Source organism: Erpetoichthys calabaricus, chromosome 12 (assembly GCF_900747795.2).
Source record: "Erpetoichthys calabaricus chromosome 12, fErpCal1.3, whole genome shotgun sequence".
NCBI lineage: Eukaryota > Metazoa > Chordata > Cladistia > Polypteriformes > Polypteridae > Erpetoichthys > Erpetoichthys calabaricus.
Genome location: NC_041405.2, coordinates 87,625,605 through 87,643,755, shown reverse-complemented (window position 1 = coordinate 87,643,755; position 18,151 = coordinate 87,625,605). Strand labels below are relative to the sequence as shown.

At 38.2% G+C, this 18,151-nt stretch overlaps 1 protein-coding gene across 1 annotated transcript in view; it reads left to right on the top strand.

The window, feature by feature from the left end:
* Positions 1-18,151, top strand: part of atp11c (ATPase phospholipid transporting 11C) — a 196,463-nt gene that overhangs the window by 155,386 nt on the left and 22,926 nt on the right. The window contains 3 exon segments of the mRNA XM_051935386.1: positions 1,091-1,218; positions 10,032-10,167; positions 13,699-13,764. Of these exon segments, the coding sequence (XP_051791346.1) occupies positions 1,091-1,218; positions 10,032-10,167; positions 13,699-13,764 (330 nt within the window).

The window sequence follows — 18,151 nt, the reverse complement described above, 5'->3', positions numbered from 1 at the left end:
GAAGTCACCGTTTGCAAACAGCAAACATGTAAGACAGCTTGTGGTATTAAAACTGACAAAATAAATGCATTAGTAGCTTGCGTACACATCACATTTTGCTCTGTCCATCAGCTTCACATGATTATGCCAAGAAGGTGAAAAAAAAGCCAGACGGCAGGCTTTTGTTGTTTTTGTAGTTATTGCTGGCACTGCTGCACCAAGAGATGTGTTGGTACGAAAAATAAGCCAGGGATGATGGGACCTCAAATGTTATCACAACTTTCCTCCATTGTTTTTTTGCCATGCTGTCGATGCTGCCTGATGACGACAGCATTCAGCCTATGGGTATAGGCAAAAAAGTACATGAATTCTGATCTGACCATTCATGTTCATGACACATGGCCACAAATTGGATATGTAGCCAATCAAAGGCCACATATGAAAATGAATCAAATCTGATTGAAAAGATCAGATTTCTGTGTGCACACAGCCCTGAAACCATCATATTTGTGCCACATTAAGGCAACAAATTTGATTTGAGTTGCTACAGCCTAGTAATGTGAATGTAGCCAAATGTACATTATGTACACAGTTCTCAGCACAGGATAAGTTTAAAATCCAATTTCTATATGGTATATGCCTTGACCAAAAGGGAGGTTATAACTAACACCAAATACAAATCAATCTTATTAATGAAAAAATAGACTCTTAGTCAATACAATGTAAAGTGGTAAGATTTAGTGTACCAATGTATTATGTATAAGAAGCATCATCTGCCAGATTAGCTTAATCGATATACATTAAATTTTTTATGATTTATGGAGGTACAGTTCAAGTAAAATAATGCAGAGTAATTTTCTGTAGCAGCAAATTTACAAAAAGTAGGTCCTGATTTGAATTGGTGTGCCTCTTCAGAAATGGCTAATATAGGGCAATAAGTACAAATTTCAAGTGTTTGTACAAAGATGAATGGTATACAGTTGAATGAATCTTAATTGGGTGTTCTTTATTATTTTACATAATAACTTAATACTGTATATAGTCTATGTGTAGGTTGGTCTTGTCAATTTTTTCTAAATGTTATTAATTCCCCAATATCTTCCCCTACCAGCCCCTGTATGACGCTGCATACCTGACAATGTATAATATCTGCTTCACCTCCATGCCCATCCTGGCTTACAGTCTGTTGGAGCAACACATCTGCATTGACAGTCTACTGGAAAATGCTTCTTTGTATAGGTAAGGGGGGGGGGGGTTTCGGGAATTTGTATGAGTCAAATGTTTCTGTTAGTTGCTTAGCTAGTTTGTCTCTAGAAACCACATTAGAATCACAAAAGCAACACAAGTAACAATTTAGTGTAAACTTCTATCTATCTATCTATCTATCTATCTATCTATCTATCTATCTATCTATCTATCTATCTATCTATCTATCTATCTATCTATCTATCTATCTATCTATCTATCTATCTATCTATCTATCTATCTATCTATCTATCTATCTATCTATCTATCTATCTAAATTGTCATAAAAGAATGTAGACCCATAGAAAATGTTAATAATCTCATCAATAATAAGCAATGTCCCAAAGGCTTCTGTTAGAAGTGGAGGTACCTTCGGCAAAAAGAGGAAGTTTCTAATCCTAGTCCTTAAGAGCTGTTTTGCTTGCCTTTACATTTAAGTAATTTACAGCAACAGCTTAACAGAGCCAGGAGGTAAATTGGGAAATGATCTTTAAAAGCTTTGCTGTTTCTTTGATTAATTTTTCCAAGCATGTACAATTCTGAGTTTTATGGTGTATTCACACTGGCATTTAGTTCCGTGCTCGAACACGTTTGTCTGCATGTAACCCTGCAAAGTCTAGTTCTTTTGAATAGTGTGATTGCTTCATGCCGGACCTACCATACTATGGCCTGGTCCGCTTGGAAGAGGTGGGCCCGAGCATGGTTCAGTAGCATTCAGGAACAGTGTGATTGCTAAAAATGCCTGAACACAGAAAACAGACGTGACGTCAATGATGCGGCAAGTCAGATACTGCAATTCTCATTTCATTCAATATCTTTTGAGTTAAAAATAGGTTTTTATTTTCACCTTACACATGAATGTGAATTGTAGTTGGCAAGAAAACCTGAAAATTCCTCCCTTAAACATCATTTGTCACCCTAAAAAATCTTCTCATATGTGCAGCACGATTAACAGAAAAATGCTGCACTTCACACTTAATAAATCTGTAAGAGGGTAGAGCGTTATCCTGCCCTACACGACTTCACAACAACCACAAATTAAGTAAAATCATTTTGACATGCATGCTGTCACTCTGTGTTTGAATCTTCTTTTGGCTTTACACGAAGTTGCATGGTCATGACAAAGCGTGCCCAGGTCTAGAACGTAGGGGAGTAGGGAGGGGGGATAATTACGCTTGGGCACGGTACGGAACAAACATGCCTAGTGTTAGTTGGAGCCATTGCAAGTTGGAGAGCATGCAATGGTACAGTACGTTGCTGCACCCACTGCACAATAAAACAAATCAGGATCCTGGTTTGCAACCCCCCAGGCAGACAAGTGGTCCAGTCCCACCCTCCGGAAATGACCCTCTGTCTGCCGCAGCCAGGTGTTACGTGGGCGACCCCTTGGTCTGGTCCAGCCACTTGGGTCCCCAGCAATGAGGATCTTATGAACTAGATCACCCTCGGGGAAACGCGCCACATGGCCGTAGTGCCATAACTGACGCTTCCTCACAATGCAGGTAATGTGCCTCATTCGGGACTCCATGAGCAACCGCTCATTTGAAACAAAGTCAAACCAACGGTACCCAAGGATTTTCCGGATAGACACAGTACCAAAGAAGTCCAGTCTTCGTCTCAGGTCACTGGATAGCGTCCATGTCTCGCAACCATATAGCAAGACAGGAAGCACCAGGACTCTAAAGACTTGGACCTTCGTCCTTTTACATAGATATTGGGAGTGCCACACACCCCTTTCCAGCAACCTCATGACCCCCAATGCTCTCCCAATCCATCTACTGACTTCATAGGAAGAGTCACCAGAGACATGAATGTCACTGCCAAGGTAAGTAAACCTCTCAACAAGGTCAACACTCTCTCTGTAAACAGACACACTGCTGGTGGCTGTGCCCAAGAGGTCATTAAAGGCCTGGATCTTGGTTTTTATCCAGAACACTCGCAAGCCCAGACACTCAGACTCCTCTCTCAGTCTCTCGAGCGCCCCGATCAGAGCCTCCATTGACTCCGTGAAGATCACAGCATCGTCAGCAAAGTCAAGATCCGTGAACCTTTCTTCACCAACAGATGCCCCACAGCCACTGGACCTCACGACCTTGCCCAACACCCAGTCCATACAAGCATTGAACAGAGTAGGAGCAAGAACACACCCCTGACAAACCCCAGAATCAACTGGGAAAAACGCAGAGGATCAGCCTCAAGAACCGTGGACCCAGAGATATCCAACGTCCTAGCTGGAGGATCAGCTTTGAACAGCTGCTCAAAGTAGCCAGCCCAGCGGGTCACAACTGCAGTGTCATCCGTAAAGACCGTTCCATCAGCTGCCCTGACTGCGACTCTCCGAGGAACAGATTCAGATGTGCGTAATGCTTTGATTCCTCTGTAAGCAGGACGTGGGTCACTAGACCACAGATGGTGTGTCACTTGCTCACAAATTCCTCTAACAAACGCCTCTTTATCTGCCCTCGGAGCTCTCGCAGCCATCCCTCTCAGTTCCAGGTACAGACCAGAATTGCCATTGAGCCGTGTGCTGCGACTCCTCTCAATGATATCCAGGGTGCCCTGCGAGATGAAACACCTCCTTCTGGGAACACCGGTAACACCAACACAATCCTCAGCAACCTTCAGGGTCTTGTCACGGAAGGTCTCCCACATCACATTAGGATCAGCAGTCGTACCCAAATCTGAAAGTTCCTCACACAAACTGCGTGCAAACTCATTAGAAACAGCCTGGTCTTGGAGTCTGGCCAAGTCCAGGCTCATTTTCCTAGTAGGTGGTAACCTACTGGACCTAACTAAGCTGGATCCTAAGAGTAGCAACAATAAGTCTGTGGTCAGAATTCACAAATTGGGCACTTCTGTAGACCCTGCAGTTTTGCAACAGCCTCCAGCGTCTGCCCACGAGGATGTGATCGATCTCCTTCACCGCACCACCAGTATTGGAGTACCAACGATGCGGTTCAGTGTGCTGGAACCAGGATCCAGCGATTTGCAGCCCCTGACCTTTTGCAAGGTCAAGGAACATGGAGCCACTTTCACCACGGTCACCAGACCCATGGGGACCGAGACAATCCTCATAGCCAGCCCTGTCAGTGCCAGTGGCTGCATTGAAGTCACCCATGACCAGAGGAGTGTCACCTCGTGGGCACCCATCAACCACCGAGCGAAGTTGCAAATAAAATGTCTCCCTCACCGTGACATCACTCACCACGGTCGGAGCATACTTTGAGACAACAAACAAGGCACACAGAGAGTGCCGTAATCTGAGTCTCATAATACTTATATAATTTTATCTCTGTTTTTATCTTGCCTTGCCTTTGTTTAAAACTTTTTATGTTGCACTTTGAGATTTAATGCTAATGTAAAGTGCCCCTATAAATAAAATGCATTATTATTATTGTAATACGCTCGTTGAAAGGAATGACATCGGACACCATCGGAAGAAGCCAATCTGCTACAGCAACAGCTACTCCCCGAGTATGACAGCCATCAGACCGACCAGACCAATAAAAGATGTATCCACCCACAGAGATCTGGCCAGTCCCCGATCTGCGCACCTCAGAGAGTGCCACCACTGAAATGCGGAGTTTACGCAGCTCCTCCGACAGCAGAGGAAGATGATCATCTTGCCGGTGAGACAAGACGTTCCATGCGCCTACCCGTATGGGCCGCCACAAATTGGGACCCGCGCGCTGCCGTGTAGTGGGTGACGCCTCGGCACCACACCAGTTCTGATCCCCAACAGACCTGACCGTATTGGCTGTCAAACGGTTTTGACTCTTCCGAGGATGGGGCTCCCGAGGGCTTTCCCCCATCCCCCTCATGATGTGAACAGCCTTCCTACGGGCAGCTGCAGCAGAGCTACTCCCACAGAGAGCAAATAGGAGTCCCTTCTGTAGTCTCGGAGCTTTGTGAAGTTTTTTGATTACAGTGGCTGGAGTGCCAATCTTGCCACCAACCCCCATGATTTCCCTGCAAGTTGGAGGACCGCTTGCAGGGCCGGATGCAGTTTAACGTCATACCCAGGACATGTTAACCCTTAATTAAGTAGTAATTTTAGTAAGGCAGCAGATTGAAATTTCCTTAAATTTTGTAATTATAAAATGCTCAACAACCTGCTTACTAATCTTAACACTTTTATTTACATGTACTGAAAGCTGTCTATTTTATTTCTTTTGATGGACTCAACAGCTGAATTTTTCTAAAAATAAGAATCTTGTGTAAGTCTGATTCAGTTTAAGCAGGTCTGATAATTCTATGGTATTTTTCAAAGAATATTCATATAGGTTTCAGTTTAACATGCAAGTCCTATCACTATTCAGGATATATTAGATAGATAGATAGATAGATAGATAGATAGATAGATAGATAGATAGATAGATAGATAGATAGATAGATAGATAGATAGATAGATAGATAGATAGATAGATAGATAGATAGATAGATAGATAGATAGATAGATAGATAGATAGATAGATACTTTATTATACAAATGTTCGTCAGGCCTTGGTATATGCAAAGCATCGCCAACATATTCTAAGACTGCCTGCCACTGCTGTGGATGCAAGCCATCAGCACTTGCATGTCACATATAATGGTGTAATAGCTTTATCTAGTGCCAAGCATTTGACCACTCATAAGTATTGTAGTGAGGTTAAAAAGATGTGTGTCCATTTTATGAGCAATGAGTGAAAGTCATACTTTGCCAGCCTCACGGTAAATCATCCTCTTACAGCCTACACAAATTTCATTTGAGTGATAGAAAAAGCATGTCACTGCTCCTAATATTTCAGTGGGCTGTCTATGCGGTAGAGCTTTTGCTAGTTGGAATAAATGTGGGCAAACATGAATAAGACTCCCATTGCGCTTTAATATACTGCAAAAAAAACGGTGGCACTATCTGGGAAGTTAATTATCAATATTGTTCTCACTTTTACACTGGCTGCCAGCAAAATACACATAATATGTCAGAAACCTCCCTCTGGTACCAAATAAGCAAATGTTAGGTGAAAGTAAATGAGACTGGCTTTATTTGAACAACACCTGATTTCATGGTAAATCCTGTTATAACATTTTTAAACACAAGCACTAATATAGCACTGTGACAAAAGGCCTCAAGACGCATTGCAACAATCAAATTTAGAAATGCATTGTTTCATAAAGTGCATTTCCCAGCATTAGAGCAAAGTAGGCATTGCTGCTTATTATTGTGACTACAAGTTAAGTACAGTGTTAACACAGCTGTTTGCTATCTCTTTAGGCAATTTAGCTTTTACTTGTTGAAGGAAGAGGAGTGCCTCTAGTTTATTTAAAAAAAAGTTCACGCCTTTCAATATTAAGATTTTTCTAATTACTTCTTAAGAGGTTTTCAGATGTAAAATTTAGTAGTTGCAGCATGTGTAAATCTTTTTGTAAATTAGTCTCCACTTTTTTTTGTAAATTTAAATGGAGTTAACTTCACGTGGTGGTTAGAAATTAAGTTTTCCTTTAGGTTTGGTGAATCATGCAGTTTGTGGCTAACTACAGTTCATTCAAACCCATTTATATGGTGGTTTCTTATTATTTTTTTCTTCTTATTTATTTATTTATTTATTTTCTGTTATTCCTGGGAAGAATTAACAATGTTGTGTAGGAAAGGCTTCTGACTACCTGCGAGATAGAAAGATTTGAGAAAAACAAATAAAAGTATCACCAAGAGCATGCCACCATGACCCACCTCTTAGGGAAAGTTGGATTTGACTTATATTTCTGACGTTGTGCTCCTTTCGTCTGCCTGTTGGTATAGTGACATTGCTTTGATGACCACTAAAGAACTTCAAAGCACAATCCAGTCTCTAACATATTTATGTCCTTTGAGCAAAATAAATGTATGAGTAACACTATTGTATTTGGACACTATGTAGCTGTCAGTCTACACATGTGTGGGACCTAAGTTTAATTTCAGGCTTGGTTTATATATTACACATATTTTTCTATTGCTAAAAAGACTAAGTAGGCTATCACTTATGTTAGATGAGAGAAAGAGCAGTCACCCTGTGTTCCCTTGACCTAGGATTTTGTCTGGCTAAGTCCAGTGAAGTTGTGTGCTAGTATGTATAAGAGCAGTGAAAGGCACAACACTTGTGTGCCTTTAACAGACAACACCAACATTCATTTCTATAGCACATTTTCATACAAAGGAAATGGCTCAAAGTGCTTTACAACATGTCAAAGAAGTAGTTACATGCAAAGAAAAAGGAAATTAAATTTAGATAACAATAATAGTGAATACATGGTATACAAAAGATCAATAAATAACACACAAATAAGAAATCTATATAATTAAGAGAGTACAGCATTGTTTTGACAGTAAATCAGACTGTAGAACTCTGCTTTAAAAGAGCCACATCAATACTTGTGTCGTAGTTTATATGAGCATGCTGTAAATCAGGTAATCTGATATGTGTTTTCTATTAAAAAAATTAAGTTGTGTACTTTAATACATTCTTGTTTGTCATGGTGCTGGAGAGTAGTAGTGAAAAAGCAACTACTTCAATGGTTTTCCATTGTTGATTTTAAACTTAAATTTTCAGTTTCATTAAATTGCTCTAATCGAAGCCTTTCTTTTCATTGAGATATTTGTTTTGTTAATAAAAATGCCATAAGAAGTGCATGGTACCCTCAGTGATTGCAACCAAAAATTTTTGGTATTTCCTAGCCTGAGATTTTTTTTTTTAATTTGTTGAAAGTTTACAGATCATGTCAATGTTACACACATCACGTCACTTCTTACTTACGAATGGTAGGAATTTGCATCCTGAGTTACCAGCATATTTTATTGTTGCTTTGTAGTAATCAGTATAAAAGTGAATTTGCATTGTTTCAGTCTGTCATTCAAATTTATGAATGAAACCTGTGTTAAAAAGTTATTAGATCTATTTGCTGTACTTATCACCAGTAGTGTTTGGCATCATATAATATTTTATGACATCTATGTGCTGCGTAATGAGCAGTAATAAACCATTGCTTGTAAGAACAAGTTAAGCTCACCAGTGATAGTATATTGTGAATTTCCCATTGGGATTAATAAAGTATCTATCTATCTATCTATCTATCTATCTATCTATCTATCTATCTATCTATCTATCTATCTATCTATCTATCTATCTATCTATCTATCTATCTATCTATCTATCTATCTATCTATCTATCTATCTATCTATCTATCTATCTATCTATCATTTGCCTGACCTGACAATACAGAGCAAATGATCAGAGATAAAAGAGTTTATTCTGCAACCACTGTCAGGTTCAGCACATGTAAATAAGGTTGTAAACTAGTAAAGAAGGTAAACCTTGTAACATGTAATCATACGCAGTGGAGCTGCGTAGGTACTTGTGTTCCAAATGATGACAGATGGTGTCAAGGGGAAAATGAAATTTACAGCTTGGCGTGTGGGCACCAGTGCTAAGCAAGGAACTGACAGTAGTTGGAGTCACTGAAATTATAGTGAGGAAGAATGGCATATGACAAGAATACAAAGAGAAGGGTGTGAGAAGGTTAGAAGTGTGGGGGGTGAGGATTACAGGTTTCCAAAAGTTTTATTGTTTTGAAGGCATCCCAGAGGCCTGAGTCATAAGGATGACCAAAAGGTATGTGACAGATTAGGGCTGCAGGAGTAACAAGTAAAAACCATGAATGTTACCTTTAAAATCAGGTGTGTCATGTCCATCATTCAAGTGCTTGTCACAATATATTATTTACTTGCTTGTTTAACTGGTTTTACTTGTGCATTTCAGATGTCATGTATTATTTATGTTTTTACTAGATAAACAGGTAAAGTGCTTCTGTTAAATTAGGATGTTTATTGTTGCATTAGTTTGTGTTGTATTCAATATTATTTTTTATGTATACTGTAACAAAGGTGCTATATAGGCGCCAACCCGACACAGACTGACACCGGAGGCACATATAAAAGCAAGTTAACTTTTATTTTTCTTCACCTGTGGGGCACGTCTTCCCCATGTCCCACAGGCACAACACAGTCCCAAAAGCACCAAAAACACCCAAAATACCACACTCTTCTTCGTTGCACCACCACTCCTCTTGGCAAGTGTTGTCCTCCTCCTCCCAACTCAGGCTCTCGGAGTGGTGGCTGCTGGCCCCTTTTATAGTTCACCCGGAAGTGCTTCAGGTGCTTGACCACCTGCCTTTTAATTACACCTCCGGGTGTGGCTGAACTACAGCCCAGACGGGCCCATGAACCCCTGCAGTGCCTCCTGGTGGCCACCCCGGATCCCAACAGGGCTGTGGAGAACAGCGGGTATCTGAGGCACCACAGTCACCCAGGGGGGCTGCCACCTAGTGGTCTGGAGGAGGTACTGTGCAGCCCATGCTTGCTCCCCTGGCACATACACAGAAGGGACGTCCCAGCCGGGCATGGGCCCCCCATCCGTCACAATACCCATTCATTAAAATCTGAAATTTGTACAAATATTCCATTCATCACTGTTAGTAGTTTCTGATGGATATTATTTTTTAAATTAAAGTCAGAGGCTGAGTCATTTATTGTTTCTGATGTATCATGTAATGTTACGTGCATTCTCTCAGGCTTTTTTCTGCTGGTAAAAAAGAATTAATTCTGCAGGGCTTATGCATCCCAACTTTTTGCAGATTTATTGAGTCCTGTGTATCTGGTGTCTCTATACTATGATTCTTGTTGTTTAGGTGTTCTTGATTATAAACCTTAATGGTATGCTGATATATTTCCATCTAATTATGAGGGTGAAACTGTTCTCAAATGGACTGTTGCAAACTTTTGTTTCTCCAGGAGAATTACAAAAAATGCCATGCTGCGCTGGGGTCCATTCCTATTTTGGACATTGCTGGGGCTCTTTCAAGGACTTGTGTTCTTTTTTGGGACTTATCAACTCTTCCAGAATCCTGCTCTCGAAGACAATGGCCAGGTTGGTATTTCAGATGACACTCATCTGCTTTTAATATTATGCGCATGTTCAAGAAGCGTTTCTAAACCCCTGTGTGCTTACTGACCTTCCCATTTTGCTTTTGTGTAATTTTTGCGCTACTTACTATTAACTGTATGTCATTCCATTTGTACATGGTAAACCTTACTGACTTCTATATCACTAAAAAAGTAATTTTTAATGATGGTACAATTCCAATGCTGAATTTCACTGCCTTAACCATCTAATGACAGTTGTTTGTTATTATTATTATTACTGTATAATTTTAATGCTGCAGGTTTTGTATGTAGCAACATTTTTTTAGTCCATGTATTCCACAATTTAACTACTGTAGGTACTGAGGTATAGAAAGCTATATATTTCTAAAGTGTAAATGTGAAGTCTTTTATGTACTAATGTACGTTATCACCAAATTCTTTCTTGGTATTACTGTATGCTCAGAGGGGGTGACAGAAATTGTATATTCTTTTAACAATGTCTTTTAAACTTCCAAAGTATTATTTACTTTCTCAAATTAAAACATGTACATTATAAATAAGAGTTAAACTCTTATAGATATATATATCAGTATTGTATGCTGCTTTGAATATGACATTACAGCAGATGCTAACCCTTGCATTCTCATGTGAGATCCGCTCTTTAAAGTGTCTCTGCAGTCTCTTGTCACATGGCATTTGCATTTTAGTCATGGTTTCCTGTTTTTGTTCCACGTGACCATCTCACTTTTCTGTTCTCATTGTGCTTTCCAAGCCTGGCTTGTTGGTAAGCGTCAGTCTTGTTCATTCATAATAATTTAGCAATGCTGGAACTGATGGGACACTTCAGGGTATAAGGATATGGTAGAAAAGGTGGAAAAGTTTCCATGATATTAAGTAGTGATTTATTGTCAGTAATAAATGTGTGTCAAAACTGGCAATGAAGTGAGATTCAAGTCAAACATAATTCTGCATAGGTTACTGTATCTTTGATTTAGATAGATAGATAGATAGATACATACATACATACATACATACATACATACATACATACATACATACATACATACATACATACATACTTTATTAATCCCCAAGGGGAAATTCATATACTCCAGCAGCAGCATACTGATAAAAACAATATTAATTAAAGAGTGATAAAAACACAGTGCAAGTTAAAAAGTACAAGGTGGAGAGTGCGAGTCGGTATAACAGTCAATAACATTGTATAGTGTTACAGTTTACCCCCCTGGGTGGAATTGAAGAGTCGCATAGTTTGGGGGAGGAACGATCTCCTCCGTCTGTCAGTGGAGCAGGACAGTGATAGCAATCCGTCGCTGAAGCTGTTCCTCTGTCTGGAGATGATACTGTTCAGTGGATGCAGTGGATTCTCCATGATTGACAGGAGCCTGCTCAACACCCGTCGCTCCGCTACAGATGTGAAACTGTTCAGTTCTGTGCCTACAATAGAGCCTGCCTTTCTCACTAGTTTGTCCAGATGTGAGGCATCCCTCTTCTTTATGCTGCCTCCCCAGCACACCACCGCGTAGAAGAGGGCGCTTGCCACAACTGTTTGATAGAACATCTGTCTATCTGTTCAGACTATAGTGTTTATGTTATAATATGTTTATTATTGAAATTGTAAGCTGGTTCATTGGTTATTAATTTTACTGCACACCTACATAGTGATTATCATATCTGCCCATTCATCTATCCATCTATCTTTACATTAATTTTTAAACCCACTTATCCATCTCATGACTGTGAGGTGCTTGCACGTCACCAACCAGCTCTGAATTACTCACTACAATATCATTATTGTTTTTTGGTTTAGAATTTAAATCAGTACACTAAACTCACTAGTACTATATATACAGTGGATTACATCTTGCCTGAAGAAGGGGCCTGAGTTGCTTCGAAAGCTTGCATATTGTAATCTTTTTAGTTAGCCAATAAAAGTTGTCATTTTGCTTGACTTTTCACTACAGTGGATTTAGAAAGTATTCAGATCCCTTCATTTTCTGCACAATTTATGGTGTTTTACATTTCTGCTAAAGAGTTGTGGTCTCATTCTGCATCTCCAAGCTCATGCAGTAGAACCTTTTAAATCCAAACTATGCATCAAATGAGCACTTTCCAAAGTTGAGAACAGCTCTTTAAAGAATTGTTTCCAACAATTTGTCAGCACTGTGTGTCCTGCTAGTCCACATCTTAATAATCACATAGAAACCAGATACCAATGACAGTTCTGAATTGCCTGCCCTTGGTCAGTACACAGCAGAATTTTGGTTGTTTGCTTCTGGGATTCTTTGCCACCTTGTGGAGTCTCAAAACTTCTATAACCCAAAGGTTTCAGAATTTTGACACTGCATCCATATTCAAAAAACAAAATTAAATAATATCAAACTAAAATGAACAAAGCTTCCCATAACCGCAATACCTGTAGGCAAGCTTTAATGTGAATGAATGTATATTTTCTAGATGCGTAGGACATACAGTATTTGTTTTACCTCTTTAAACTGTATAGACTGAGGTGTCCCAGTCAAGTCCCAGAATTACAGACTGTCTTAGAGTTCACCTTTCCATATTGTTAACTGTGTGCTTTACTCTACAGAGTGAAATGTTAAACTTTTTTCATAGAATGTTGGTCATTTGTTCTGTCTGCTTACACTGGACTGTCTGCATGTGTTCATCGCATTGCTCCTCTAGGGCATACCTTACAGCTTTTATGATAGCTGACTGAATTACTGCTAAATGAAAGCCACTTTTGCTTTTTTGTATCTGTGTGTATTCTGTTGTTGTTGGTGAGAGAATTTTATTAGACTATCATGGTGCATGTGCATCTATTTTCCCTTAATTTCAAGCATACTCCACAAAGTATGTGATGTTTTTAATATTTGAATTTTAATTAGTTCAAGTAAGTGCCTTTTAAAATGCTTCAGGATGGTCAATTTGAATATTGTTGTTTATTGCTAGTGTCAATCTTTCAAAGAATATTCTGTTGATGTTTTAATTTGCTTTAGATATACTTCCTTCATATAATGTGTGTAAAGTCAGATTTATATTTTAGCATTACCGCAGCTTTAACATTCTGAACAAAGATATCTGACATTTTGTAGCATGCTTCTTGACTGTTGTGACTGTAGAATCAATCACAGGTCCAACAGTCAATGCTACTAATGAATTGTTATTGAGCTTGAGATGTCATTATTTTATTATTTTTGCATAAGTTAAAGTCATTGAAGAACAGATTATTAGAGAAGATTACAATTTGTATTTAATAATAAGCTTTCAAAATCCCAAGTCTTTTTATGTTTGTTCTTTTTTTCTGTCTAGACTGCACTGTTGGCTTGTTCTGCAGGCTTACTGCATATTCTTCTTCTTTGATTGCTGCTGAAAACATTGCCTTCCTTAGCTTGGAGTACTTTTCTTAAAAATATTTGCTTCTCCACTACTCAGTCCCTTGTCTTGTAGTGTCATCAATATACTGTATGTTATGTTATATTATTAATATATGTTATGTTATATATATTCTTAGGTGTTTGGAAACTGGACTTTTGGAACGATAGTTTTCACTGTTCTGGTGTTTACAGTTACACTAAAGGTAAGTATTGCCTGAAGCGTGGTGGTGTGCAATATTTCTATTGTTTGAGCACAATGAAAATACTATGTACACAGTATTATGTCTCGATTGTTTTGTTCTTTGGATTTATGTTTTTCTGTTACATTTATATTTATTTCTCCAGAAATTTTAAGCACATTGTCATAAATTATTATTAGTGCTAAACCATGGCATGGATCCTAGGATATCGTTAAATAAAAAAAAAAAACTTGCCATTCAGTAAGTGTCATTTTGCAACAATCTCTCTTGCAAATATTTGCAGAATTGTTTATTGACTTTAGGCTGGGCACCTAAATTAATTTTTCTTTTCTATTCCTCTGTTGATCCCAAAATTGAGTGGTTTGTTGCAGGGCTTATTAAAGATGACTTTGTCGTAATGTGAGTTCTGTGTAAAGCATTTTAGAAATATCATAGAAAATCCTATAGTGTTACATGCTTTGGTTTTGTTAACTTGTATGAGTGGTTCATCTTTTTTAGGTTTCACTCCCTCTCTGTGCTTGCAGGCCAGATGCAACCACTGTATAAAAAAAAGAAACGTTAACCTTTCCGCTGCATTTTTTATATTATATAAAAATGAGCACCTTGTAAAAAGCACCTACAGTAACAAATTTTATTTCACAGTAAGACCTACAACCAAAAATGGCATCCACTAATACATTTGCAGGATCTTAATTTTGGGTTTTGTGTGTTAATCTCAAAAATACAAGAACAAAGTGCTAGTGATACTTAATCTTTATCTATCTCCTTTTTTCTCCAGGTCTTTTCTCCTAAAGTATTTTAAATGCCTAACATAGAGAGAGAAATTGTACATACAGTATACTGTAAAGTAGTGAACACTTTCTGTGTCCTATTGATGTTGTGTTTCAGATGTTTGTTGTGACTTATGATTTCATACTCTAAGGTTATTCTTCATACAAAGTCTCAGAATCATTCTCCTGTATTGTATTGCCGACTATACTTCCTTGGAAGGCTGGCGTCCTTCAACATCTGCAATAAGATGCTGCAGATGTTCTATAAGACAGTTGTGGCGAGCGCCCTCTTCTACGCGGTGGTGTGCTGGGGAGGCAGCATAAAGAAGAGGGATGCCTCACGCCTGGACAAACTGGTGAGGAAGGCAGGCTGTATTGTAGGCACGGAGCTGGACAGTTTGACATCCGTGGCAGAGCGACGGGCGCTGAGCAGGCTCCTGTCAATAATGGAGAATCCACTGCATCCACTAAACAATATCATCTCCAGACAGAGGAGCAGCTTCAATGACAGACTGCTGTCACTTCCTGCTCCACTGACAGACTGAGGAGATCGTTCCTCCCCCACACTATGTGACTCTTCAGTTCCACCCCGGGGGGGTAAACGTTAACATTATCAAAGTTATTGTCTGTCTGTATACCTGCATTGTTATCACTCTTTAATTTAATATTTTCTTTATCAGTATGCTGTTGCTGGAGTATGTGAATTTCCCCTTGGGATTAATAAAGTATCTATCTATCTATCTATCTATCTATCTATCTATCTATCTATCTATCTATCTATCTATCTATCTATCTATCTATCTATCTATCTATCTATCTATCTATCTATCTATCTATCTATCTATCTATCTATCTATCTATCTATCTATCTATCTATCTATCTATCTATCTATCTATCTATCTATCTATCTATCAAATAAGCTAGTAACATTCAGGTGCATTCAGGGACTTACTCAACTAAACTTTTGTTACATTTTTAGTGTTTTTAGTTGCTTCTTTAAAGAGCCACTTATCACATTTTTGTTTTTTAATATGTTTTTGTAACCTATGTAAATCCTTGCCTTAGTAATTTACATTAAGTACAAACTTAATAAACAGTATTTTACAAAGTCATGTAAGTAAAAATGTACACAAATAGGTTTGTGGTGGCTCAATAACTATCATACACAGCAGATTCCAATTCAATTAATTTAAAGATGGCTCCTATTGTTAGTTGTTGGCTATAGAAGATCTGTGACTAACTGTAGTTCAGAGTTCTTAAACATAACATTTTTGAAACACATACCCAATAGAGAGTTAAAATGTCTTGAAGTCTCTAGGTAAAGTTGTTGGCAGCTTTAAAACAGAATGCAGAACAGGTCTGGATCTTCACTGATAAATTATATGGTCAGAGATATATTAAATGATTATAATGTGCAGACAATGCAGTAATTGAGGCTATTTTTATTATAACATAAACAGAGTATATACAGTATTTATTCAGTCTAAGCTTAAATTTCCCCTTGGGATTAATAAAGTATCTATCTATCTATCTATCTATCTATCTATCTATCTATCTATCTATCTATCTATCTATCTATCTATCTATCTATCTATCTATCTATCTATCTATCTATCTATCTATCTATCTATCTATCTATCTATCTATCTATCTATCTATCTATCTATCTATCTATCTATCTATCTAATCTATCTATCTATCTATCTATCTATCTATCTATCTATCTATCTATCTATCTATCTATCTATCTATCTATCTATCTATCTATCTATCTATCTATCTATCTATCTATCTATCTATCTATCTATCTAACAGAGTGATGCTTACATGATTCCTTTCCTCTTGCATTCATTGCCTTTACTTACCTAAAGCAGCAGGAAATGTGAACTGATGTATAAGCAGTGCCAGATGTTGATTAACTTGTATGAGAGATCTGTTGTGCTGCCAGGAGAAGATAATAATAATAATAATTCTTTGCATTTATATACTGTAGCTCTTTTCTCACTACTCAAAGCGCTCAGCAATTGCAGGTTAAGGGCCTTGCACAAGGGCCCAACAGAGCAGAGTCCCTATTAGCATTTACGGGATTCAAACTGGCAACCTTCCGATTGCCAGTGCAGATGTCTAGTCTCAGAGCCACCACTCCGCCTAAGATATTGGATGAGAAAAAGAGGAAAATTAACAAAATAAACAAAATGATGTGACCTCTTTCGAGGTTAATTTTAAAAAGTAAACAAATCAGTAATTGAAGTAGCACAGAATGTTTCTCTCTTTTAATATTGGTGAGTTCACAATTTCAACAATGTTTTTCAATGGGAGATTTAGACATTTTAAAACTTTGTACCACATGCTCTGTTTGATATATCCCAGGGAAAACCTGAACTTTCCTCACAGATTTCCATGATAAATAAGTGTACCTAATATCAGATAAATTGATCCATTGGAAGCTGTGTTGTTTCAAGTGGACAGATAGGCAAACATGGAAATTGCAGAAGGTCCTTTCCATATTATTTGCAAACACATGTAAAAATGGTCTACTGGCAATAATTCTTTACAATAACCCATTATTGCTTGCTTTTGGCTCTCTCTGACTGTGATCCACTTTGCTATAATCAGTGCCAATGTTTACCCTGTGAGCAATGGATGGCTTGGAAAGTTTTTTTTTTTCTTCTTTTTCTTTTTTTTTTTATTATTATTATTTATTTATTAATTTTTATTGTAATCATTCCATACAAATAGATCAATTTATAACCAAACAAAACTGAAGACAAATCAAACCCCACCCCTGAGAAGGAGAACTAAGCCAAAGGAGAATTGCTTAGGGATTTTTAATAAGGCAACAATAAATAAAAGAAAGGGATAAATAAATATATAGGTAAATAAGAGATGGAGAAGGGAATTAAATGCGGTAATAGTTATTTCTCTTTTTCTAAAATAATATTGATTAGATCCTGCCAGGTTTTGAAAAAAATTTGTACAGATCCTCTAACTGAGAATTAGATTTTTTCCAATTTCAAATAATATAAAACATCGGTTTCCCACTGACTTATCAGAGGAGAGTTAGGATTCTTCCAATTTAACAGAATAAGTCTGCGTGCCAAAAGTGTAGTGAATGCAATCACCGTTTGCTTGTCCTTCTCCACTTCAAGTTCGTCTGGAAGAACACCAAACACAGCTGTTAATGGGTTAGGAGGAATTGTGATACCAAGGCTGTCTGAAAGGCACTTAAAAATTTTAGTCCAAAATGATGTTAGTTTGGTGCAGGCCTAGAACATGTGACCCAGTGAGGCAGGAGCTTGGTTGTAGCGTTCGCAGGTTGGATCTTGCCCTGGAAACATTTTGGACAGTTTTAAGCGAGACAAATGGGCTCGATATATAATTTTTAGTTGAATAATTCTATGCTTTGCGCATATGGACCTCGAGTGAATTCTCTGCTTTACTACCTTCCACTCCTTTTCTGATATATTGATTAAGAGATCTTCTTCCCAATGTCCTCTGGACTCTGATAGGATTTTATATAATGCGGAAATGGTGTTTAATTCCTCGAAACTGAGCAGTATTTTTTCCAGCATTGTGGAGGGTGCGAGGTGGGGGAAATCGGGCAATTTCTGTTTAACAA